Source organism: Manis pentadactyla, chromosome 16 (assembly GCF_030020395.1).
Source record: "Manis pentadactyla isolate mManPen7 chromosome 16, mManPen7.hap1, whole genome shotgun sequence".
NCBI lineage: Eukaryota > Metazoa > Chordata > Mammalia > Pholidota > Manidae > Manis > Manis pentadactyla.
In genome coordinates, this window is record NC_080034.1 from 29744467 (window position 1) to 29768872 (window position 24406).

The 24406-nt window shown below is 49.7% G+C and overlaps 2 protein-coding genes and 1 long non-coding RNA gene across 8 annotated transcripts in view; 1 reads left to right on the plus strand and 2 right to left on the minus strand.

The window, feature by feature from the left end:
- Window positions 1-456: 456 nt before the first annotated feature.
- SRF (serum response factor) lies at window positions 457-8511 on the minus strand. Its single transcript, XM_036907256.2, has 7 exons — window positions 7654-8511; window positions 5753-6019; window positions 3873-4134; window positions 3230-3349; window positions 2004-2195; window positions 1569-1645; window positions 457-1342 (listed from the first exon to the last, which is right to left on the minus strand). Exons 1-7 carry the CDS (start codon window positions 8176-8178, stop codon window positions 1247-1249), a joined length of 1539 nt encoding a protein of 512 aa, XP_036763151.1. The 5' UTR covers window positions 8179-8511; the 3' UTR covers window positions 457-1246.
- A 92-nt stretch (window positions 8512-8603) lies between these two features.
- LOC130681327 (uncharacterized) lies at window positions 8604-15248 on the plus strand. Of its 4 annotated transcripts, none has more exons than XR_008994385.1 (4): window positions 8629-8763; window positions 9140-11832; window positions 12592-12714; window positions 15127-15248. It is a non-coding gene; the product is annotated as an uncharacterized LOC130681327 (long non-coding RNA). The 4 variants fall into 4 exon arrangements; XR_008994384.1 differs by having other exon boundaries at window positions 15088-15216; XR_008994383.1 differs by lacking the exon at window positions 15127-15248 and having other exon boundaries at window positions 9140-11617; window positions 11727-11832; window positions 12592-12842.
- Window positions 13765-24406, minus strand: part of PTK7 (protein tyrosine kinase 7 (inactive)) — a 62536-nt gene continuing 51894 nt past the window's right edge. For 2 of the 3 annotated variants that reach the window (XM_036907247.2, XM_036907245.2), the window contains 4 exons: window positions 23817-23897; window positions 16194-16345; window positions 15224-15402; window positions 13765-14755 (listed from right to left, as the gene is read on the minus strand). In XM_036907247.2, the coding sequence (XP_036763142.2) occupies window positions 14595-14755; window positions 15224-15402; window positions 16194-16345; window positions 23817-23897 (573 nt within the window). In that variant the 3' untranslated portion in view covers window positions 13765-14594. The remainder of the gene's footprint in view (window positions 14756-15223; window positions 15403-16193; window positions 16346-23816; window positions 23898-24406) is intronic. The other variant, XM_036907246.2, reaches the window with a different exon arrangement.

The following is a 24406-nucleotide window of genomic DNA, read 5'->3' on the forward strand; positions in this document are numbered from 1 at the left end:
GGGCCCCAGGCAGCTGCAGGCCTGGGGGAGCACAAGGCTGCAGTGCCTGGGCCCCAGGCAGCTGCAGGCCTCAGGGAGCATAAGGCTGCAGTGCCCGTGCTTGTGGCACACATGAAGTCAGCTGCCCCTACCTGACACCCTCCCACCCCCACCCCCACATTTGGTCTCCCTCTTCCCTCTCCCTTGCAACAGCCCTGAAGGGCAAAAAGAGGCCCAGAGCTGTGGGTCACCCTCCCCACCCTGTTGGGGCATGGCCTGAGGGCCCCTCCCCCGGTTTTCTCCTGGAAACAACCCAGGACCGGGCAATCCCAGAGTCTCCCCCACACACTGGTGGGCCCTAAGCTCATGGGGTGGCTCTGTCCCCAAAGGCCCAGCCAGTTCCGGGGAGCCCTAGGGCTCCCCAGGGAAGGAGAGCTTGGGCAGGGAGGGGGATGAGAAAAACGCCATAAAAAAAAGTTAAATATTTTAAAAATATATATTTATAGATTTGTTTTCACTTCGTCTCCTCAAATAAAAAGTTCAAAATCAACTTTAAGTAAAGCAGCTGGGAGGCGAGGGAGGAAGACAGGGAGAAGGAACACTGGTGGTTCCCTCCAACCCAGGAGGGCCCCTGGAGTTCTCAGGAGAGTGGCAGCGCAGGACAGGTGGCCCCTGCTTCGTGCCTAGGCCCCTCTCCCAGGAGCTACAGGGACAGTGGGCAAGGGTGTGAGGAGAGGAGAGAACCCCCGTCTCCCCAGCTGGCTCCCTGAGGGGCAGGGATAGGGTTCTTTTGACCCAGCCGGTGACGGACACAGTGCTGACCTGGGGTCAGCAAGGAGGCTGCGGAGAGAACCCCAACTGCTTCCTCAGGGGGACACAGTGCCTAGTCCCACAGAAGCCTTTGTGTGGGAAGGTGGGGCACGGTCCCATTGGGTAAGCTAATACTCATGGCAAACATGGAGCCAAGCTGGCAAGGGGAGTCTGAGGAGGGAGGGCAGCCCCACCATCAACAGAAATGGGAGGTGGAGCGATAAGGAGGGAAGGGCGAGGAAGGACGGCATGGAGGGAAGGGCGAGGAAGGACGGCATGGAGGGCAGGTTGGCCCATTCTTTGGCTGGAGAGAGAGGGCTCAGTCCTGTGGCTGCCTACTCCTCCTCCCCGCCTCCCTCCTGTGGCCCGCCAACGTGTGTGTAAAGAAAACGTGAAAAGGCAACAATAAATAAGTGGTGCCGTCCCTTGGGCCATCCGTCCAGGGCGGCAGGGCGGATCAGTCACTCTTGGTGCTGTGGGTGGCATCCAGGTTCACCACCTGTAGCTCTGTGAGGTTGCTGCTGCTTGCCGCCTGCTGCCCTATCACAGCCATCTGGAGGAAAGGGGATGTGTCAGTACAGGGGGGGCAGGAAGGGACCAGCCAGCTCAGGCCCCCACTGCTTGTGTGCCCGCCCACACAGGCCTGACCAGGAAAATAGGCTTCTTGGCTAGGGATCTTGGAATCTTGGCTTTGACCAACTGGTACAGCACCCTTAAGGTCAAGATAAAGAAGTGGCTGGCTGGCTGGTTGGGATGGGGTGAAAGGTGCCCTCGCCTACCTGGTGAAGCTGGACTGCAGACACGGGAATCTGCACAGTCCCAGATGGTGCTGTCAGGAACACTTGGGGGACGCCACCTGCATTGCAAAACCACAGGAGATACTCAAAGTGCTTGTTTAAGAGAAACTTCCAGGTATTAGAGGAGTGGTGATAAATGCATACGACTGGGTAAGTCTCAGATCCGAGGGACCAAGGGTGAGTGCCAAATGCATCCAATGCTGCCAGTGGGTGTGAGCATTCAAGTGTGCCTAGGTGCCCAAGTAGACAAGCATGGGCATCAGTGTGTGTACAAGCATTCTTTGTGTGTCTGTATGTGTAGTATACATGTGAGCATCCGTGTATATGTGTGTATGAGTTTGTGCGGAGGCATTTGTGTGTGTGTGTGTGCAAGGCAGGAAATGGTCCTCCTTTCCTCAGTCCTGCCCCCCAACTCACCTTGCTCCTGGACCTGGCTGTGGGACACCTGCATGGTGGATGGCGCCTGGGAGAAGGCATTGAGCACGGTGAGGCTGCCATCTGCCAGGCCTGAGGTGGGTGTATACATCACCGCATGGGGGCTAGGGTACATCATGTGGCCGCCCACAGTTGTGGGCACGCTTGATGTCATGATGGTGGCGGGCAACGTCACTGGCAAACACAGACACATGTCAGGGAGGTTGGCACTGGCTTACTGATACCCCTCATCCCACCCCCAGAACTCTAGGCCTCCAGAACCCTCTTGCCATTTCTCAGTCATACAAGGCTCGTTCCTTTGCTCCCTGTCATCAACTAAGAAAAGGCTTATTTTTTCCTTGAATACAAAAGCACTAACCTTTTAATTGTATCCTATCACATGGTGCTATTTGATTGTCTATCTGCTGCATTCTCTGTTCCAAGACCCTAAGGCTCTGGGAAAACCACAATTACAATGACCTACCCACCCTAAGGAAATTCAGATACTCCTGTTCATCCCGTTTTTCATTTGTTCTCACTCCTCCTCCCTCTTCCTAAATATGTAGCTAACAAATTCATCTTTTAAACAAGCACTTCTCAAATGGTAATGTAGGAACAGTCACTTGGGGGTCTCATCAAAATGCAGATTCTGATTCAGTCAATAGGTTTAGGGTGAGATTTAAGAGTCTGCATTTCTTTCAGGCTCCCAGGTGATGTAGCTCCTCTTCCATAAACTACACTTTGTGTACAAGGTTGTATAAAAAAGTTATAAATAACTAGAACTAAAAACTAATTTTATTTTGAAAGCATCTCATCATTTCTGAAATGACTAGAGACACCAAGGGGAATTTTAGCTACTCAAAACCTAGACCACTCCCATGAGACAACTGCTCTATAAATTCTTCCTGGTAATTAAGCAAACTTATGTCTTTGGGCAAGCAACTTCTCCTTTCTGGGCCTCAGGCTTCTCATCTGAATGAGGCAGAGGGTGGCTTCAATGGTCCCTAATTTCTTCCTGGCACCTGCAGCCCCATTGCAGGGCAGGATTCCAAACCCTTCCATCCTCACCTGACTTTCCCATAAGGAAACCATAAAGGTTAAGTGAAAAGCCTCAGTCTCTGCACTGAGAAATTCTCTGACCTTAGTTATAGGAGGGATACTGATGGATACCTACTACTAGGTCTCATGAGGGAGGCAGGGCAGGGAGGTGATAGAGCTTCAAGCTATACCTGTCCCGCTGGAGGAGGTCTGCGTGAGGTCTGTGCTGCTGTCACGAGAGGGAGACGCTTGCTGTGGGGTCTGGTGCACCTGAATGGCCTGCACTGGGACCTGCTGGGCCACTGCCCCACCTATGAGACACAGAGACTTACTCATGCTCAGTCCTACCCAGCCACCACCAGCACCAAGCACCCTTAAACACCCCAGGCACAGGGTCTGGCACACTCCTTCCCAGCTCCCATTACTACCTTTCCTTAGAGCCAAAGAAGCCTGAATCTTGTCTCCAGGGGCTTCTGTACTCTGCTCTTGCCCTACCCTCTTCCCACCCAGGCCTTGCTTCTACCTCCTTCACTTGAGACAGGAGCTGGCACTGTTTCATCAAGGACATAATCTGCCCTCCAGTCAAAATAGTAGAATGTCCACTGTCCCTGTGGCAGGGGGGGCACAAGGCTGGGCTAGCTACATAAGGCCAGAGCACAAGGTTGAAGCTGGCTGACAAGAGGGGTCCCAGTGGGAGGAGCAAGCCTGCCAGTGGGACATAAGACGCTTCTCTCAGGATCTGGCCCTTGTTCACCCTCCTTAGCAGGGAGAGGTTCTCCTTGTGCCAGCCTTAAACCCACTCTTAGCATACTCACTTTACCCCTTGTTACTCACCAGGCATGAGGGTGAAGCTGGTAGGCAGCTGCATGAGGCCCCCTGAGGAGACGGGGCCACTGCCCGTACTCTTCAGCACAGTCCCGTTGGCACTGCTGACAGCGCTGGGGCTGACACTAGCAGACACTGGAGCCAGGTAGTTGGTGATGGGAAAGGAGGGGCCACTGCTGACTTGCATGGTGGTAGAGGTGCTGGGTGCTGTTTGGATGGTGGAGGTGGTACCTGGCAGGTTGGTGACTGTGAATGCAGGTTTCAGTGTGTCCTACACCCAGAGTAAAGATGAAGCGGTGAGTCTCTACCAAACCCTGCCCCTGCAGGAGCTTTGTGTGGATTCACAGCCAGATTGGAACCAGAGTGCTTGAGCTCAAACCACAGCTTTGCCATTTAACTGCCATCTGACCCCTAGGCAAGTTATTGAGCTGCTAGGTTTCAGTTTCCTGTCTGTAAAAGGAGAACAATGCCTGCCCCATAGGTGTTGTGAAGATTAAATAGGCTAACACACATAAAGCACTTAGAATAATGCCTAACACATAAAAAAAGCAATAAGTACTTGCTGCTCATATGATGATGACAATGATAATGTCGTCATCATCGTAATTCCCTGTGTTCTCTGCCCCAGTGGACTGTGGTAATCACACTGGCTGGGTAATCAGGACACCCATGTTCTGTTCCCAGCTCGGGCAATGATCATCTGTGTGACCCTGGGAAAATCCCTTCCTCTCTCTGAGCCTCATTTTTCTTCTTCTATAAACATGAGGGGGCTGGGCTATTATATTCTCTTTAAAAGTGTCCTTCCAGCTCTGATTTGCCAGGCTTCTGAGATAGGAACCAGTGTTTTTCAGGGAACTTAGGGTTTGAGAGGGATCTTGGGAGTTCGGCAATGAAGCACTTTATGCCAAATACTTAAGATTAAAACTACCAAAGGAATTCATTCATCCAGCAGAATTTCTGAGAATGTATGAGCTCTACGACTAAGAGAATCAGAAAAATATTACAGATGATATGCCACTAATAGACGGGGAAGCCCAGAGCACTGGCTCCCTTCAGGGAGCCTTTGTTCTTAGAAGGGTAAGGAGGAAGCCACGAGCTGAGAACGAAGCCCAGAGAACTGAGGGGGTTCAAATACTTGGGAGTAGATCCGCGCAGGATGTTTGCTAGGCAGCCTAGCTATAGGCCCTTGATTGGTGGAGGCGTTGCTAAGGCAAACAGTGCCGCTTCCTCCGATTGGCCAGCTAGTGAAGGGCCAACCTGGAAGGTGGAGCTCCCTAGAGGAACTAGGGAGGAAGCCCCGCCCCCTCCCCATACTGGGAAAAGGAAGGGGGAGGCGTAACTAGGATCGGCACCCCTCGCAGCCAGCGAACACAATCCCCAAGGTGCCCAGGCCCGGATATCCTGAAGAGGTAGGAGGCTGGCAGTAAGTAGTCTCTAGCCCAGTCGATCAGCCTACCCGCAAAGTGCTGTGTTCCCAGGACGCTGGAGCCCATGAGTGCTTCTTTTCTACTCCCTGGCAACCCAGCCGGCTGGGAGGGCAGGGCTAAGCTACGCCCCCGCCCTCAGCGGGGAGACAGCTGGCGGGAGGAATGCAAGGGCCCTGCCAGGCAGGCAGGCAGGCTGCAGGCGGGAGGCCGGCGTGGAGCCGGAGCCGGCCTTATATGGGCACGGAGGCCGCCCGCTTATCTAATAGGGCCGGCCTCCTGTCAGGATAGCAAGGATGGACACTTACTTGTCCCCTAGGTTGAGGAGCACTAACGCTGCTCCATTCCTCATCAGTGGGCACCTATCCACCTGTCCTGGGTGAGGGAGACAGAAGGTTCCCCCTCCCCTCTCTGCCAGTCAATTCCCTCCCCTTCCTTCCCCTGAGACAGGGGACCCAAACACACCTTGGTCTCCCCACTGCTGTCGGACTCCGACACCTGGTAGGTGAGGTCTGTTTCTTCAAAGCCCGTGGCACTCATTCTCTGGTCTGTGGTGGGGTCTGAGCGGGGTGGAGAGTCTGGCGAGTTGAGGCAGGTCTGAATCAGTGCCTTGCCAGTCTCACTGGTGATCATGGGCTGCAGTTTGCGGGTGGCAAAGGTATACACATGGCCTGTCTCACTGGCCACCAGGAGCAGCACCTGTGTCCCTGTCAGCGTGGACAGCTCATAGGCCTGGGAGGTGGGGGGGGAGGGGAACAGGCAGGTCAGCCAAACTTATCTCTACCTTCCTTGGGAAGTAGGAAGGAGAGGAAGTACACAGTGATCTCAGTCCCCTCTCCCATAATGACCTTCCTCTCCAGTGACTGGAGGGGCCTGGGGTGGGAGGAGGTTGTTCTATCAAGGTATCTGAAGATGAGCTGGAGATCAGGAAAAACTATTTATGTTCCGCCTTTGAGGAGCAGCCCCAATGAACTGCAGATACCCCAAGCAAATAGTCACAGAACCCTGGTGACAGAACATATAATCTCAGAGGACACAGAGAGTTCCCGGTAACTGCTTCTCACTACAGCCTGGTGCCCAGAGCCTGGTGGAGAGATGGCTCCCACCCCCTCCTCACTGTCACAGGGAACCAGGAGGAAGTTGCTACCACATTGGATATCACGTAAGACACTACAGATAAGGGTCCACCTAAGTTCTAAGCTGTCCTGTGTTCCTTCCTAGGACCTACATAGGCCCTAACCTATTGCCATTTTCTCCTTCTGCCCTGTAATACTGTGCTACCCATTTTCTTTCTTTGTCTTGATACAATATTGTCTGGAGTGATGAAAGATGGGTCTAGTTTAGCAGCTACTACCTTGCCATAAGCCCGGAAAAGGACCTTCAAGGATGGCCCCATAGGTGGCATCCTCACTCCCAAAAGAGTTCTACAACCCACCTTGGAAGCAGCTCTGGTTTCTATGTGGGACAGATAAAGGCACAGCTAATTTTCCCAGGGTTCTAGCTTCTTGTTTCCCAGTTCCTCTGTTTCCATCTCTTCCCATATCTTCTATACCCCAAGAGGACTCCATTCCTCACCCCTTTTCACTGATAATCAGCTAGAAGAGGAGGAATTTTAAGTACCTTTGAAAATTCCCTGTCATCCCCCCAGACCATGCACAGATTCTTCCTAGGGCTAGAAATCCCACTTGTCCCAAAGGCAGATGCTTCTGAAGCCTGTCCTGCAGGGAGTGTGCAAGCTTCCAATGGATGTGATGGAAGACACATGGTCATCGTGGAACTTGGTCCCTGATGCTCAGGGCAGCACCAGTTTTCCTGCCCTGCTCCCTTACCTGGGGCTCTTGAACCCCATTGGATCCTCAGCCCTGCCTGTCCTTCCAGTCAGCACTACTCTAGTGGTGCCCACCTTCCTCCCACACATGCTGGCTCATTGTTGTTACTGAGCTCCAGCCTCACCTCCATACCTTCTCTTCTGCTCCCTGCTTTTCCGGCACCCTCCCCGGGACACAAGAGCGCACTGGACCTACTGACCCCGTGTGTTATTAACCACCGCCCGGGCTGCCTCCAGCTTCCCATGACCACTACTCACCCCTTGGCTGCGCAAGGGCACTTATTCCTCTCTCGCGCCCGTCACTCCCACCTCGGTGCCTTTCCCCTCTTTTCCGGACGATCGGGGCATCACCCCTCTCCCCACATTTCCCTGACGGCCCCTCCCCTTCACCCTCCCTGGCAACAGCCATCCACTCCCACACACCTCCTGCGGACTCGCCGCCTCTCATCTCCGCCTCGGCTCTGCCTTTCTCCCGGGCTCCCCTGCGCGTCCCCACCCTCCCGGTCCCCGGTGGTCGGCCAGCTTCCTGGCCCCGTACCTTCTTCATGATGCCTGTCTTCCTCTTGCTGAAGGTCGTGTAGCGCCGCAGCTTGTTGTCGATGAACTCCATCTTGATCTTCACGCGGCCCCGAGTCTTCTTACCCGGTTTGGCCCCGCTCACCGCACCACTCACCGGCCCGTAGCCTCCGGTGGCTGCCGCCGCCGCCTCGGGCCCACCGACCACCACGCCAAGCTCCATCTCGCTCAGGCTCCGCTTCAGGCCGCGCCGCTCCGCGCCCAGCTCCTCCTCCTCGCCCGACTCCGAGTCGCCCTCGCTGCCGCTGTAGAGGGCCCCCGCGGTGGGCGCCGGGGTGGCTGTCGCTGCTGCCGCAGCCTCCCGCTCGAGGCGGCCCGGCCCGAGCCCCGCGCCGCTCCCGGGGACCCGGCCCCCGTTAGCCCCGCGAGTCCCGCCGCCGCCGCCACCTCCACCGCCCGGCCGCCCCGTCGGGGTCCGGTTCAGGCTGCCTCCCAGGGCCGAGCCCCGGCCCAGCGCCGCCGCGGCCCCAGCTTGGCTCGGTAACATGGCGCTCAATGCAGGAGGGCAGACAGGCAGTCAGCGAGGAATCGGAGCCGCCGCCGCCGCCATCGGCTTCCCGGCCCAACCCGGCACTCCCGCTGCTGCTAGAGCCGCTGCAGCTGCCGCCGCTGCTGCAAACCAGGAGCCCCTGCACGCCCGGGCCGATCTGGGCCCTCACTTTCCTGCCCCAGTGGCCCGGGTTGCCCCAGGCCGCGCGGAGCGCCCCCTGTCCGTATGCTAGGGCGGCGCGCCCGGCGGCCGTCAGCTTCCCCCGGGGGGCAGGGGCTGCTGGCCGCGGCCGAGACGGCGGGTGGAGGGGGCCGGGACCACGCGCTGGCGGCGGAGGGATCCCCCGACCCTTCCCCCCATATAAAGAGATACAATGTTTCCTTTTATGGCTAGGCCGCTCCTTATATGGTGAGCCCCTGCGCCCCCACCCTATTGGTCCGCGGTTCCGGCACCTCCGCTCCCCATTGGCCCACAGGGGGCACTTATTTGCATAGGCATACCGAACTTGCTGCTGTCATTTCGCGTCAGACGGCGACTCCAAGAGGGGAGGAGCCGACGCCTCTTAAAGGAACAGGAGAGGAGGTACGACTCCGCCCCCCTGATCAGAGAATGGTGGAGAGTTGGGAGGGACCTGAGAAGTGGAAGCCTGGGAGGGGAGGGGAGCGCGGTGTCGCCGAAGAGAGGGAGCTGCTTTGGGAATCTGGCACTGCAAAGGCTGGAAGCAAGCACTGGGGTAGTACCTTAGTGGATTGTGCCGGTAGCAGCAAAATAATATAGGCCAAATTCCTAGAAAGTGCAGGGATTGGAGCGCTTCCCTACGCCGTACTGAGGGAGGCAAAGTTTACTAGCCGAGCAGAGGGGCTTGCGTCCTTGGTTTACAGACTCGTCGCGCCCCCGCCGCTCGGCTCCAACCCCTCCCCTCCCCTCGACTTCCTTTCCTTTTCCCTCTCTTTTCAAGGCGACGACACTTTCCCACCAGTCTGGCTCCCTGGCCCTCATTCATCATCCTCTCTACTGGAGGGGCTTTGGCGCAAGTACACCTGGAAGAGACCGGGGAAGACAGTCGGCCTTCCCTGCCCTAATGCGGGCAGGGAGGCGGGACTGAAATCAGTGAAGACTTCCAGCTGCGAGCTGGGCTGGGGGAGGGGGTTGCCCCGGGGATAAGGCCCACCCCCAAGCCTGTGCACAGGCCTGGGAAAAAGTTTAGCCCGGCAGAAAATTTATGCAAGCGAGCAAGCGAGCAAGCGCGCTCACGCGCGCCCTTGTCTAGGAAACCGAGGAAAGCCCGTGGGAGGGAAAACACGAAAAAAAGTTTAGAACTAGGGTGCGGCAAATTCCAGGTTCAGGTTCTGGTCTGGGTCTTGGTTTTAGCTTCAAGGTGGTGAAAATAGCTGGGGCTTTGCTGTTAGAGAAATTATTAAAATCTGGAATCTGCTTCTTCCTAGTCTTGTGGCTGGAAACGAGTGTTTGGCCTCTCCAAACTCGGTATTTCCTCATCCTTGGTACCCATTCCATGAGGTTCTTAACGCAGATTTAAATGAGATAAAGACTAAAGCACAAAATTAAGTGGTCAGTGAATGGTTAACAGGAGCTACCTGGGGTAATCACTTCATCCCTGGGAGAAACATCGGTTGTATTTAAGGGATTGGGAAAGAGTGGTGATGCCTGCCTTAAAAGTTTTTGTGAAGATTAAATAAAGCAGCTGGTTGCGGCCCATCAGTGACAGTGATAGTGACATCAATTAGTGTACTGCAACCAGCATTTAAAATAATAAATGGGTAATAAATAATGGGTATCACAAAAATACTTAATGGGTATCACAAAATGCAAGGAAAGATACTGTTAAACAAAATTTTTGTGTGCAAAATTTTCATGTTGAACTATATAAAATTGCCATTTTATAGGTCGAGTGTGGAATATTGTCCATTTCATATGATCCAATGTGTGTGCTACTAGATGAACATATCAGCTGCATTTCTTACTGAGTCACAATCCAAAGGCTTTGAGAAATACTAAAGTGTGTTCAAGTGATTTTTAAGATACAGCATGTGTGTGTGTGTGTGTGTGTGTGTGTATACACACACACACACACACACATAAAGCTATATACACACATGTATAAAAACATGGGCTTATTCACCAAACTCTTAAAATACAGGAATTAAGAGACCTCCTCTTCCCCATTTCCCAATAGTTTCAAAGCATTTTTTCTTTTCCTAATTCACTCTATACAACAGGTAGTTAAACATATGGAACGTATTAGTTCAAGAGGAAGAACAGGTCAAATAGATAAATAGTTTCCAGAAGGGCTTTAGGGGCCACAAATGGTGCTTAGGACTGATTTGTCTGAGCAGCATGGTCCTACCACAGCAGCCTGGGGGTTTCATTCCCACCTGGCTTCTAAATACTTTTCTATTTAAGATCCCTAATTTAGACACATGCAGGGTTGACAACCCTCAGCAGTGGCACTGCTCAGGAAAATTGCTGTGTGCCACATCCACAAGGTAGGGTGCCCAGGATGAGCACAATTTTCAGCTTCCCTTCAAATAGGCTGCACTCTCTCTGATTTCACCCAGTCCTTGGGCCATTGCATACCAGCATTAGTGCCACAGCTCCTTGGCCTGCTTGGGAAGGCTTCATCGTCACAGGCCTTTCAGTCACCACAGGGCAGTGGGAGACTTACATCCACACTATATTGGATTACTGCTGGTTCAGGAGCCAACATCATTGATGTGGATAAAGTAAAAATAAAAAACAGGCTCATAGATGTGTTTTGTTTGGACCATATAATATTTTTAAATCAGATTTACCTAAAAACCTGAATTCAGATTCTCTCAAAAAATTGGAATTTTTATCAACTCCAGGTCTGTGCGCCCATAAGAGCACTATAGCCTGGAACGGAGTTGAGTGATAGCCACAGAGCAGGTATGTGCTCTCAAGTTCACTGCAGACTCCATACAGCCCACTGAGCTCAGATAAGTCCCCTGCCTGGCCTCTCTGGAATGTGAGTTTGGTGCTTCTCCGATAAGACCTAAATCACCATAGCCCCTGGAATATGGGAGCTCATGTCCACCCCAGACTATGAAGGACCTCCAGAAGGACATCAGAATTCCAGATGCCCTCATACCACACCATTCCCACCCAACCTTTCTTTCTCCTGGTTTTTATCACCCTAATATTAATCAGAACAAAGCTTAAGGATTACTTTTTTAAATTACTATTACCAAAAAATAAATAAAAATTACTAACACTCTAAAACTGTTTTCATTTGGAATTAACCTTTACACAGGGATTCTTAACTTCATGTAGTAGAAAAGAGGTCTCAGTTGTGATGGCAGCATTAGAGGGAATGAAAAGGAAGAGGTCTTGAGTCTGTGTATCCAGGAAAAGTCTGGAAACCCCTGTTCCAAACACTAATAGTGCTAACCACTGGATAGTAAGGTTGGGGACTAGAAGAGTATATTCTTGCTTTATGAGTCTGTACCCTTTGACTTCTTCCATGATCGGTATTACTTTTATATACATTTTTTTCTCTTAAAATTAAGCAAAAATGGAAATAGGACAGAGAGAGAACAAATGGATCTTGGTGACAGGCGGCACAGGGAGGGGGTTAACACAGAGAAGAGGACTCATGATGGACTGAGATTTTGAGTAAGGATGACTATTCTCCAAACAGTGGTACCATTCATGAAAAGAGAGAATGTGGCTGGAGAGAACAGGTTTGAGAGACATAAGTTCAGTTTGGGCCCAGGGAAACAACAGAGGGAAACGTCCTGTATATAGAAAAGGGGGAGCATGTGTCTGGAGCTTAAGGTAAGCGCTGGAACTGGAGCTAATACTTTGGGAACTGTCCACACTGAAGAAATTAAAGCCTTGGGAGGTGAGGTGAGATGAGATTCCTGAGGGTGAGAATTTAGAGAGAAAGCCCAAGAACAGAATCCAGAAGAAAAGCCATCTCGGGGGCAGGCAGAAGAAGGAAGCCTCAGCCAGGGCTGGAGAAGGCCCAGTCAGAGAAGATGGAGATGGTGTACCATCATAACGTCAAGGGAGGGGAGGCAGATGTGGCCAGCAATGGTAGCTGCAGCAGAGTGGTCAAGGAACACCAGGAGGGAGAAGAGGATTAGTGACTATTGACTCTGCCTTCTCAATATTTCTGAGTACAAACCACAGTAAGAAATCATTACACATTGTAACGTGTACTGCATTAATTATTGCTCCCAATTCTTCACACCTTGTGTTGGAATTAAGACTTCTACACCCTTTGCCATATGACTTTCCAGTAGCCTCCTACTGGTGTTGATGTTGGGTTTCAACATGTGACTTGTATTGGCCAATAAAGTGTTAACAGACTTGTGGTTGTAAATGTGCCTGTATGATCTGTCTCAACCTCTTGTGCTCCTGCCTCTGCAGGAGAGCATGCTCCAGGCCAGCAGAGGAGCCCCAAACCAGACCCACAGTCTGAAGCCAAGCCCAGATGGATTCAAATAGGTCCAGCCAAGATCAGCCAAACTTCATCAACCTGCAGATCCATGAGTAAGAAAAACATTGTGACTGAGATTTGGGTGTTATTATGCAGCATCATTACCCCAATAGCTGACTAACATAACCCAATATACACAAACATATATTAAATATTACAAACAAAATTTTGTAAAAAAATACCCTTAAGGTACACAATGTACTCTATAGTTTCTATTATGTTTCTTTTTTTTTTAATGTTGTTGCGACCCACAGTTTGAAAAAAACTGCTTTAGAGGAACTGTTCTTGGGGTTTTTTCACCCCAACACACTTGAGGGATGTTATACACTAAATCAACAAGTGGCTTACCTACTAGCTGTGTGACCTTGGGGAAACTTCCTGACCTCCCTGAGCCTCGGTTTCCTAATCTGTGAAATGGAAACAATAACATCTGGCTAAGAGTGGTCACAGAGATTCAGTGAGATAATGCATGCTAAGTGCTTAGCAAAGTGAGTGGTACAAAACAAATATACAATAAGTACTAGCTGTTTTTTTCATTACTAAGAAGTTTGGTGAGGAATAGAAGGAACTAGAACAATTTAAGAGTTAAGGGCTCATTTCTTTAGGATGGGGAAATAGGCTGAAGTTACTGGAATTGGCAGAATATAACTGATGATACAAGGTCTAGGAAATGAAGGGGACAGGAATCAAACCAGTTGAGGGCCCTGGAGCAGTGAGACATTAAGCACCATCTCTTTGCTCAGTTCTACCTACTCCATTCCCTCCTAGAGTCGTAAAGGAACAGAGACCAGAATTTGTCATTAACTCCTCCAGTGCTTCTCTGACTTACCCCCCCAAACACTTCTACTCCCCCAACCTAAGCATGAGGACTAGGCCAGCCAGCAGAGAATAAAGTAGTTGGCATTCAAAGAGCAACACAGGGTCACACAGAGAAAAGATGGCCTTGCCTCCTCGGAGGCCACAGTCTCAACTGTTTGTGTACCAGAAAGACTGGTGTTGGCTGGTTATTCTCACTCAAGCCCCACCAGACTTCATGAGGCATGTGGCCCCTTCCAGTAAGTGAGGGACATAATCACTCATGGGCAACAGCAGGGAATGCGCATCAAAAGCAGGTTGTAAAAAAGGCTTCTTTATTGAGAGCAGCGAATGTAAAAAACAAAACAAAACAAAAAAAACAAACAACAACAATAAAGGTGTAAGGATGGATGGCCCACCTTCCCCATCTCCAGGGCCCACCCCTCCCTCTCATTCCCACCCACCCCACGCTGCAAATACATACAAAAGCCGCCCATGGTGCATACAAAAAGGGCGGGTTATATAGTGTCAAAAGCTCCTGAAAACTCCTTCATCTGCCAGGCACTTAGGATGAGGAAAGGAGGGAAGGGTGGGGAGGAGGCATGGGTATGGGTCAGTGTGCACAGTCCACGGGGGCGGGGAGGACTCACTGGCTGTGTCCTCCGTGATCCTGGTGTGGACCCTGGTGTGGGCCTCCTGGGCCAGAACTACCCAGGAGCTTGAGGATAGTAAGGAACTCCTTGCAATCCCAGCTCATCTCTAGCCTAGCCCTCCCTGGGCAAAGCTGGCAGGTGAGTGGTAGAACTGGACCTGGTCAAGGGGAAGAGACCCAGGCCAGAAATTGGGGTTACCTGAGGCACCCACACTGTCCCTGATGGGAGAAGGGGTGGCAGAGAAAGCTGCCCAGCTCAAGGCCCTAGTCACCCAGACTGGGCCTGAAATCAGCCTCCACAAGGGCTGAGGGTGAAGGAGTAGGAAAGCCCAGACCCTGCCCAGACCTCAGCAGTGCCTGTGGTGCCAGGGCGGGGCCTCCGGGGCTAGGAAGAACCGGGAGCTTGCCCATCATGCTGTGGGTACCCCTCAAGAGGTCCTCCCCTGCCCACGCCATCCTGAGGCACAGCCTGCCCGGGCTCCCTCCTCACGGCTTGCTGTCTGCAGGGCTATCTCCCAGGGTGTTGGCAATCTCGCTGAAGGAGGGCCGGTCCTTGGGGCTGAGAGCCCAGCAGTGCTGCATCAGCCGGTAGAACTTAGAAGGGCAGCCCTCTGGCTGCGGGAGTCTAGCCTTCCCAGCCTGCAAGTCTGCAGAGATGATGGGGGCAGTGTCAGTCAAAACATTTAACCACCTGTTCAATACACTAGAGGCTGCAGTTCTCACAAGCAGCCACATGAGGGTGACTCGGGGTCAGGGGCACTGGCCCAGTGGTGGATGGGCACTAATGGAGTATACTGGAAGTATCTTGCAACCAAAGGGGATGACTCCCATAGCCCCAACTCTCTCTGGCTGGTTGGGGCAGCATCCATGTAGTGTAGGAGTCAGGGGGCCAAAGAGGGGTCAGTGGGCAGGCCTCAGAATAGCTCCAGTGGGCACTGTGGGTAAGGGCCATTTGCCAATCAGTATGAAAGCATTTCAGCAACTAGAATGGCTGTATCTGTGTACTTGCTAATACCAGCCCTTCGAGGTGAGGCAGGCTGAGCCGGCCCCAGGACCCTGAGCAAACCTCCACCTGGAGACATCTGGAATCATCCTTTGGAAACACAGTTGCCTACCTGCCAGAACTTCATCATCAGCCTGCCCACCATGGGGCATCTCCCCATGGGTGAACACTTCCCACATCAGCACACCAAAGGCCCAGACATCGGACTTGGTGGAGAAGTCACCCTCCAGGACGGCCTCGGGAGACATCCAGCGCAGCGGCACCCAGGCCTGGCGGAAGTGGTAGTACTCACTGCAGGAGAGAACCACACACATGGATGGGAGCGGGTGCTCTGTGGCTCACAGGATGCGGTGGGTAAGGGACACAGGCAGGGATCCCAACCTCACCCCAGGTCTGGGCCTCATACCCGAGCTAGGACCTAGCTCCTTCTACATGATGGCACTCAGAGAAATCAGTGACATATATACTGAGCACAGAGGTATACGGGATGAAATCTGGAGGCATCCATATGGAATTTAATGGTTAAAAGTCCCATTAACAATCAAATCTTGCCTGAATGTTAATATTTTAAAAAGCTAATAATCATATGTACTTTCTCTGTTGGTTTTTAAAAATGTGAAAAGTGAGAACACATCAAATGGAAAGAATGTTTAAAGAGCTTTACATGATAAACCAATCGAGACTAAAGCAACAGGCAGACAAACTGGGGTGACTCAGAAGTCAAAGGGAAGTGCCCAGAGGCACCATGTAGTGTGTGTTGGCATTCCAGAGCAATTTCTGGCCGTGGGTGCTGAGCTTTTAAGTCTTAGGCCTCAAAATAATTACTACTGAATTCAGGAAGTAACGGAACCACACAAATAATTAAATGATATAAATAAATTGTTATAAAGACTGACTAGTTATTTTTTTTTAAGTTTTCTAACTTTTTAGCACTAGAGAATTTATAAGCATCAGGGACCTATTTGCCCACTGCCTAGGAAGCCTGCTACACCTTTGCAGAAAGGATGGGAAGCCCCGCCCCACACACCCCTAAAGTGCATCTGCCCTCTGCCCCTCGCCCCACCCCACCTGTGCCCTTCTACCTGTTGTATACATCCTTGCTGAGCCCCAGGGCCGACACCTTCACCTGTCTCTGCGCGCTGACCAGGCAGTTGCGAGTGGCCAGGTCCTTGTGCACAAAGCGGTTGTTGGACAGATGCTCCATGCCCAGGGCCACCTGACTGCACAGGGCCACCTGGAGCAAGAAAGGGGCCTTTCAGGGTAGCCCAGGACTAGGGAATCAAGGTGAGAACCTCTGGTGGGGTCTCAATGCCATCAGTGTGATGCTTGGGAAGCCCAAAAGCAAAGGCACAACAGCCTCAGTTTCCTTCTCTGTAAAATGGCGATAACAGTGCCTTCCTCACTAGTTGTTAGAAGAACTGAATTAAATGAAATTAAGCTCTTGGATCCACTTCGACACAGAGGAGGTGCTAGATTAAGTGAGTGGCACATGGGGCAGGGAGAATACATGGTAACTACTAGTTGAGTGAAAAATAACTGGGTAGTATTCATAGCTTACATCTTCATGAATTGTTTCTTATTTTTTAACTTCAAAATTACATATTTTCTACTAGTTGTGTTTTAAAAACAAAAACAAAAAGCAAAACAAAATACATATACATATAAAAAATAACATGTGTGTGGTATGTGTGAGAGAAATAGAGAGAATGGATGTACAGACACACACATGACTAGTTGCCTCCAAGCAGGGGAGCTAGGGGCTAGAGAATAGAAAGGTAGGGACTTGTGACTTGTATTTTTTTAAATTGTGAACTACATATAGGAAAGTCCATAAAATACATGTATACTTTCACAGATAATTACCAAGCTCATACCCAGGTAATGGTCACTAAGTTCAAAAAAAAAACAACCAAAAACCCAATATTGCTAGTATCCCAGCTTCCCCCAAAGGGTTCCTTCCCAATCATACATTATCCCTACCTCGAGGTAACCTGACTTGTAATGATAGTAATTTCTCAGTTCTTTAAGTTCTTTGTAGTTTTAGCACTTACGTATACATTGCTAAACAAAATAATTCACTTTTGCTGTTTTGGAACAGAAAAGGCTGGAAGCACACAAAATGTATACTCTTTGTTCCTTGATTCTTTCACTCAACATTGTAAGATTCATGCTCTTTTTTTGGGGGGGATGTATCATTGTACTAAGTTCTTTTTCATCATGAATACACCATAATTTATTCATTCTAATACCAACAGAAATTTGTTTTTTTTTAATAGTTTTTGGCTACTAAGAACAGTGCTGCTCTGACCATTCTTATGGATGTACACATACATGCATGAGTTTAGGATACCAGGCGTGGGTCATGGACTATGAGTATCTCTAGCTCTACAAAATAATGCCAAACTATTTTCTAAAGTGTAAGAGAGTTGGGGGTATTTTTCACTGATACCCTTTTCAAATTTTTCAGGCCTGTAAATATATTATATATATCATATATATTATATGTAAGTATATATTACATAAAATATATTACATAACATTATTGAATGTAACTATTTAACTATATTATCATTTTTAAAGTATACATCAATGCACTGAACAAACCGTAATTGAGCATCTACTGTATACCATACAAAGCCTGGTTGGTGCTGGTGGACTATAACAGGGATGGCAAAACAAGACTCCTGCTGAGAGGGCAGTTTAGAAGGGAGAAAAGACTCATATGCACAAAAAGGCTGCAGCTGCCAGGGAGATGGTATCCATCCCCAACAGGCAAAATCAGAGCACTAGGAGAGTGCTTGTAAAGACCCCTGGCCCTTTCACCTGTCTCCTTATCTAAACCACTGAGGATTCATGGGACCTGTAGCATCTCCTTGTATAGAAAAACCAGGCAAACAGAAGGCAGAGAGGTCCCTGTGGAAGATCACTTAACAAGTTACTGGCCAGCTGTGTGTTTCTTCTGACAGATTCTGAAGGTCCACAAGGGAAAAGTCACCCACCATCTACCACCATCACGGACAGGTGAAGGTAAGAATGTGGCCAATAACCAGTATCATCAGTGGCCAAGGAAATACAAATCAAGGCTTGACAAGGTAGCATTTTACACAGATCTGACTGCAAAAGGTCAAAAGTCTGCCTCCAATTTCTCTCAAATGGTTCAGGAAAAAAAAATGCATTAAAAAAATAATATATGCACACAGAATGATAAATGGGGTAAATGGGGCAAAATGTAAAGAACCAAATCTGGATAAAGGGTTTATAGGAGTTCCCTGAGCTAGTCTTACATTCCTTTAGGTTTGAAATACCAAAATAAAACTGACCACACACACACACATATACAAATGACCACTAAGCACATTAAAAAACAACAACTAAGTAAAAGCATCCCGTGTATGAACCAATAACAAAGAGTATGTCATAGACTAATCAAAGATTATGGTTAATCTGACTCGATGTCCCTGAAGTTCAAAAAGTGGATGGGAGTAGTAGAAGGGCTGCTGCCAAGCCACCTAGTGCAAGGAGACCACCCAATCAGAGAGAAAGGGATGGGCACACTTGTTGAGCACCCGTCATGTACCAGGGCCCTGAGCACCCACTATGTGCTGGGCCCTGAGCTCTCCTACTTGCACTCTGTGAGCTGGGGCTCATCCTCAGCTTTGCCCACAGCCCCATGCAAGGCTTTACACCCAGCCTAATGCGGCCTGCTCTTCCCCCAACACCACAGCTGCCTCTCCTGGGTCACAGTGCTAGTGATGGGGGGCAAAGAAAGGGGTGTCTGCCAATCAGCGAGCCCGAGGTGAAGTGCTGGCTGCAGACTAACCCTTCAGCACCCCTGGCTGGCTCCAAGCAGCTTCACCAACCTGGCTCCCAGGATCATAAGGAGCTGATTCTGAACCCTGAGAGAGGGAGTCACTCCGAAGACAGAGCTCAACCTGTGCGCACCAGCCACTGACATTCCTGCCGGCCCCACTGCCTCCACCGGAGGTTTGCTAACTACAGTCACAATCTGTTAGTGCGTCGTGAAACCAATGTAGTGAATCATTACCAGCATTTTTAAAACATGGAATAGAAAATGTCAGACTGCATCACACTTAGTAAGGGTATCACTTTTGAAACTTTTTCCATTTTTTAAATATATATACACACATGTGTTGAGCTGTGATGCAAAATATGCTTTTTGCTATTGTGGGTCTCAGTCAAAAAATTTTTTAAAAACAAGGGGCTAAACCTATGCTGTCCAAATAATAGTCCACAGCCCCATGTGGCTTTTTAAAGTTAACTAAAATATAAAATTAAGTCACACCAGCCATATTCTAAGTGCTCAGGAGCCACGTGGGGCTAGTGTCTATCACATTGGACAGGGGTACCTATGAAACATTTCCATCATTGCAGGAAGCCCTATTAGATAGCACTGAGCCAGTCCATAACCAAACTGGGCCCATCTACATATCCAATGTATTGCCTGGCACTGCACATGCAGAGGTGCTGAACACAGGACACCATCAAAAACTGGGGAAAATCTCACCTTCTTGGTGCATTCTTTATTAAAAATTAAGACACAAAAATTTCTGGATAGCTTCCAACAAAATGTGTGTAACCAGTGAGGAGGGTTAAAGAAGAGGTCAGGTGAACAGGTCTGCCAGAGTTCCTGGGTGCAGAACCCTCCACTGGGTCTCCAAGGAAAAGCAGAGGCCACACTCCCCAAATAGTTCCCAGACTGCCATCCTCAGAATGTCCAAAGTGCCACTGGTGGTAAAAGGGCCACATGGCCACTGAAGTGGTCATTGTAAATGGAGACTACTTCAGGCTTCAAAACCCCAGGGCACTGCCCAGCCTTGCCTCATTATCTGCATCCCTGGTTGGCTTTCATAATGACTTGCCATTCCCCTTGGCCTGTTCTCTCTGATCTGGCTCACAAGCCAAAAAAATCTGCTGCTAGTCAAGGGAAACAGAAGACAGTAGACTTGGCAATGTGACTAATTTGCTTTCTTCCAGAAAGGCAGTGCTTCTGGAAATACTGGCTAAGTGAGGACAGTAAGAGGGAATTCTGTTAGACCCAAGCCAATTAAGTGTTTCCTTACTGCTGGGCAAGATGCCATCAGATGGCCACTGGATTAATTTTCAAATACTGTTACAGAGATCTGCTCTTTGGTAAACAGACCCACCCCTTCCTTTCTGAATTTAACAGTCTCAGGGCTAGCCCAAGATTGAGACACTACTGTGCTCTTCTCACAAACCTGCTCTGTTTCTCACCACAGAGAATCTGACTGTGGAAAGCGCTGTGCACCAGATGTGCCAAGCTGACCCTGTTCCTCGTCCTGTCGGTAGCTTGCAGGTGATCCATGCAGAAATCACAGGTTATAGCTCTCTGACTTCAAAATGTCCATCATCTTATCAGCTATTCAAACATTACCTACAATGATGCCAACACCTAGAGCCCATGTCTGATGTCTAATTTCTATCACTATCCACTATTATCCCGAAACCCTCCTGGGGCTCCCCCTAGCCCACCCACGCCGGGTAGGCAGCTTCATTCCAGTTCTAGGGGGCCAGGGAGCACCCTGCCTACCACTCCACCTCCCTTTAAAAACTTAACTCTTCCTCCTTCCATTCCCCCAGGACCCTAAAGACATAAAGTGACACAGTAGCTCACCAACTTACAAGAAAGGATCTACACTTTCATTAAATCATTCCTAATAACTTTCATTTTCATAGAATCCTCAAAAAGCAGCATTTTTCAAACTATTGGCCAAGACCCACTTTGGTCTCAAAACCAATTTAATGGGTTGGATGGGGGTGGGGGCAGGGCAGGGGGGTGAAGACTAGGATAGCAAATATTAAGTATATCAAATACAGTGTTGTGTAAGTTTAATTTTGGGTGTGTGTGTGTGTGCTGGGTAACAATATAAAATGCATTTCTTATGGGGGATCCTAATCAAAAAGTAATTGAAAGCCACTACCCTATCCCAAGGCTCCTTGAGCTTTAATGAGCTTTATCATCAGCTGGAGAGCTTGTTTGAAAAATGCAGGTCTTCGGGTTAGCCAGAGACGGGTAAGATTCCTCAAGGGAGGAACAACCTAAGACAGGCACAGTCGCAGGGGGGCCATCAGGTGAGAAATTGGGGATCAACAGAGGTGAGGCTTAGAACCTCACCCCCCCGTTCTGAGAGAAATCGTCTGCATACGTGGATGTTTTATTGCCCTGGTCTAGCTTGGATTAACACATAGTCTACAGGCACACACCTGATCATCTACATGTGCTCTCTTACAACACTAAACTATGTTTTCTACCTTTATCTTGTATCTACCTACCACTTCAGCATTTTATTAAAAATAATAATAATAAAGAGAGAAATGTGGTATCCACATATAAATCAAGTATAAAAACCAAATGAGTATTCATATTTGAACTGACTGTTTATAGTTCATAATGCATGAGCAAAACCGAAAGTTTCTGTGATGACTGCCCTTGTACTGTTCACTATGTAACTTATTCATTATGTAAGAATTTGTTCTACATGTAAAAACTTGTTTGTTATGCCTCAGAAGATTGGAGACTGACAAAAATTAGGCTTGGGGTGGAATAATGATTGTGCATTGAGCATTGACTCCCCTATACAGAATTTTATTGTCGTTAACAACCATTTGATCAATAAATATGAGAGATGCCCTCACAAAAAAAAAAAAAAAAAAAAGGACAGACTTCCAATGGTAAAATAAATTAGTAACCGGGATGTAATGTATAGCATAAGGAATACAGTCAAGATATTGTAACAGCTTGGTAGGGCGATAGCTGGAACCTAGAATTATGTATATAAATGTTCTACCACTGTGTTGTACACTTGAAACTCATGTAATGTAATACTGTGTGTCAACTACCCTTCAATAAAAAATAATTATTAAATAAAATAAAAAAAAATGCAGGTCTTTGAACCCCACTCTCAGATATTCTGATGCCCTTGGTCTAAGGTTATCATCCTGAAATTTCCTTTTTTTTTAAACAGTCCCTCTGCCCCCACCCCTGCAACCCTCTGATGTAGAATATTATCTTTAGAGAATGTGGAACTCAACTTATTGAAGTTCCCCTAGCAAATTTAAGATGCTATAGAGAAAAAGTGTGGGAGAGATCTTTAGTAAAGGTGGTGATGACTTTCAGCCAAATAGTCTCTCGTGTCATGTGACAGAGGTAACTGATGTCCTACCAGCCTGTCAACATCCCTGTCCCAGCGAGAGAAACCTACCTTAACTCCCCTCTCTCCTGAAGCCATCCCCTTCCTGCCATTCAACTGCTTCCTGTCCTTGAGAACTGAACTCAAATGGCTTTCTCTACCAGGAAACCTTCTTTGTTAACCACACTGTCTGTCCGCCTAAAGGATATAGATATCTTCAATGTCTCTTAATTTGTCTCTCTCACTCACTTCCTGTGTTGTACCTGAAGTCTAGAAGGCACATGCCATACTCATTTACCCAAGCTCCCCACTAGATCCTCCATGCCCCCAGAATGCCCGGCAGATTCACTTTTGCATCCCCACGGGCCTTTGGGCCATGGCTGGCTCAGTGAAGATTCGCTGGCTCCATGAATGTCCTGGTTTGTGAGCTCTCGGATTCTGACATCCCACTGAGCTAGAGCAGCATCCTATCCTGTGTCTTCCCATCTATGGCCACAGTAGACAGTTCCTGCAGCTTCACAGGGATGGGGGCAGGGGCATGGTATCAGGGGGCTGGTTCACTTGCCCTGTGAGGGCCTTAAAATTCAGGTATATTGCGAGGAGGTCAGCCTGACAGGCACAGTCACTTCCCCAGAGAGATCAGAGGCAGTCAAGGCCCCACTTGCCTGACTGATCGACCAGCCATGCCTTTCTGTCCTGCCCCAAGTTTGTGACTGGTCAGCCTGCAAGGCAAGGAATGGCCACCTGGGAGGGAGGGCCCGAGCAGTCGCTCTGGTTGATTTATGAGGTGACTGTGCTGTCTGCCTGGAAGCACAGTGCCCAGTCACACAGAAGGAGTGCCCAGTTCCACTTCAAAGGGGAGGGGAGGAGGTTATGGGCAGGAAGAGCTGGACCAGAGGGTACATCTGAAGTGGGCCAGGGTGGTAGGCAACCTTTCCCTTCTTCACTGTTTCAACCCAGGTCTGCTCCACCATGGCACCCCGGCCAGGGCTCTGTGCCCAGAACAACCCTCTGCCCAGAAGGCAGGAGGACAACCAGAAGGAAAGGTTGGGTGGCCACAGTCCAAGTGAGAGCAAGAGTGTGAAAACCGCAACCCATTCACAGACGTCTTCCACATGCAGAGGCTGAAGAAACATGCTCAGCCACACCCGGCCCCACAGGCCCCTAGACATGCTGCCTGCTGCTCCTGTGAGTGGCTCAGAGCTCCCTGCAGGGGAGAAGCTATCCTGGTCCAGCTGGCGAGGGTGGTGAAGAGCAGCTTTTTCATATGAAGGCAACAGAGCAATACAAAGCCACCTGCAGGCGACAGGACCCGCTGCAACAAGTCCCTTAACCTCTCTAAACCTCAATTTGGGGTTTCAACTGCAAAATGGAGATATATATTGTCAGTCCTAGATGATTACTGTGATGGCTGAGCTAAAACATGTAAAGCACTCACCAGACGGCCTGGCCCACAGGGCACCCTCCATCAGTGGCACCTCTGTTAGAATGCCTGCTCCTGGCCCACTCTTGGGAGCCTCTCCCTCCAGTCCTCACCTTCTGCTTAGTGCTGAGGGGCTGTGACTTCAATTTTTCATCCTTGCTCTTGGAAATCCTCAGGAACTGCTTGAGGTCTCCCTGAGGGAAAAGCCAAGCATCTCTGTCAAGCCAGAGCCCAGCCACTATGAAACCAAGCAGGTGCCCACAGGCGTGTCGGCCTGGACAGGTGGTGAGAAACCCTGACCTGGACCCCCACCTAGCCCAGACCCCTCCGTTGAGGAAAGTCTAGTGGGAATCAAAAAGTATGCAGGGGATGCTTCTCAGACACTCTCTGTGCCAGAGAGAGAGAACCGCCAGGCTTCTGTCTTGGGAGACCCTAAGACAGGAGGGTGACAAAATCTGGCCATCAGGGAGCCAAGAGGAAAACACAGCCTCCAACCTTCACAGACCCGAGAGGAAACTCCACTTGTCTGGGTGTTAATTATCTACCAGACATGAACAAACCAGGGTTGGTGGGGCCGGGGGAGGCACCAGCAGCAGAAACATACATAAACCGCCATCAGGACTTGTTAATGGAAAGATTAAGGATTATTCCTCCCCCTTCCTACCCTCACCCCCAAGCCAAGATGGGGGATTTGATAAGCAGC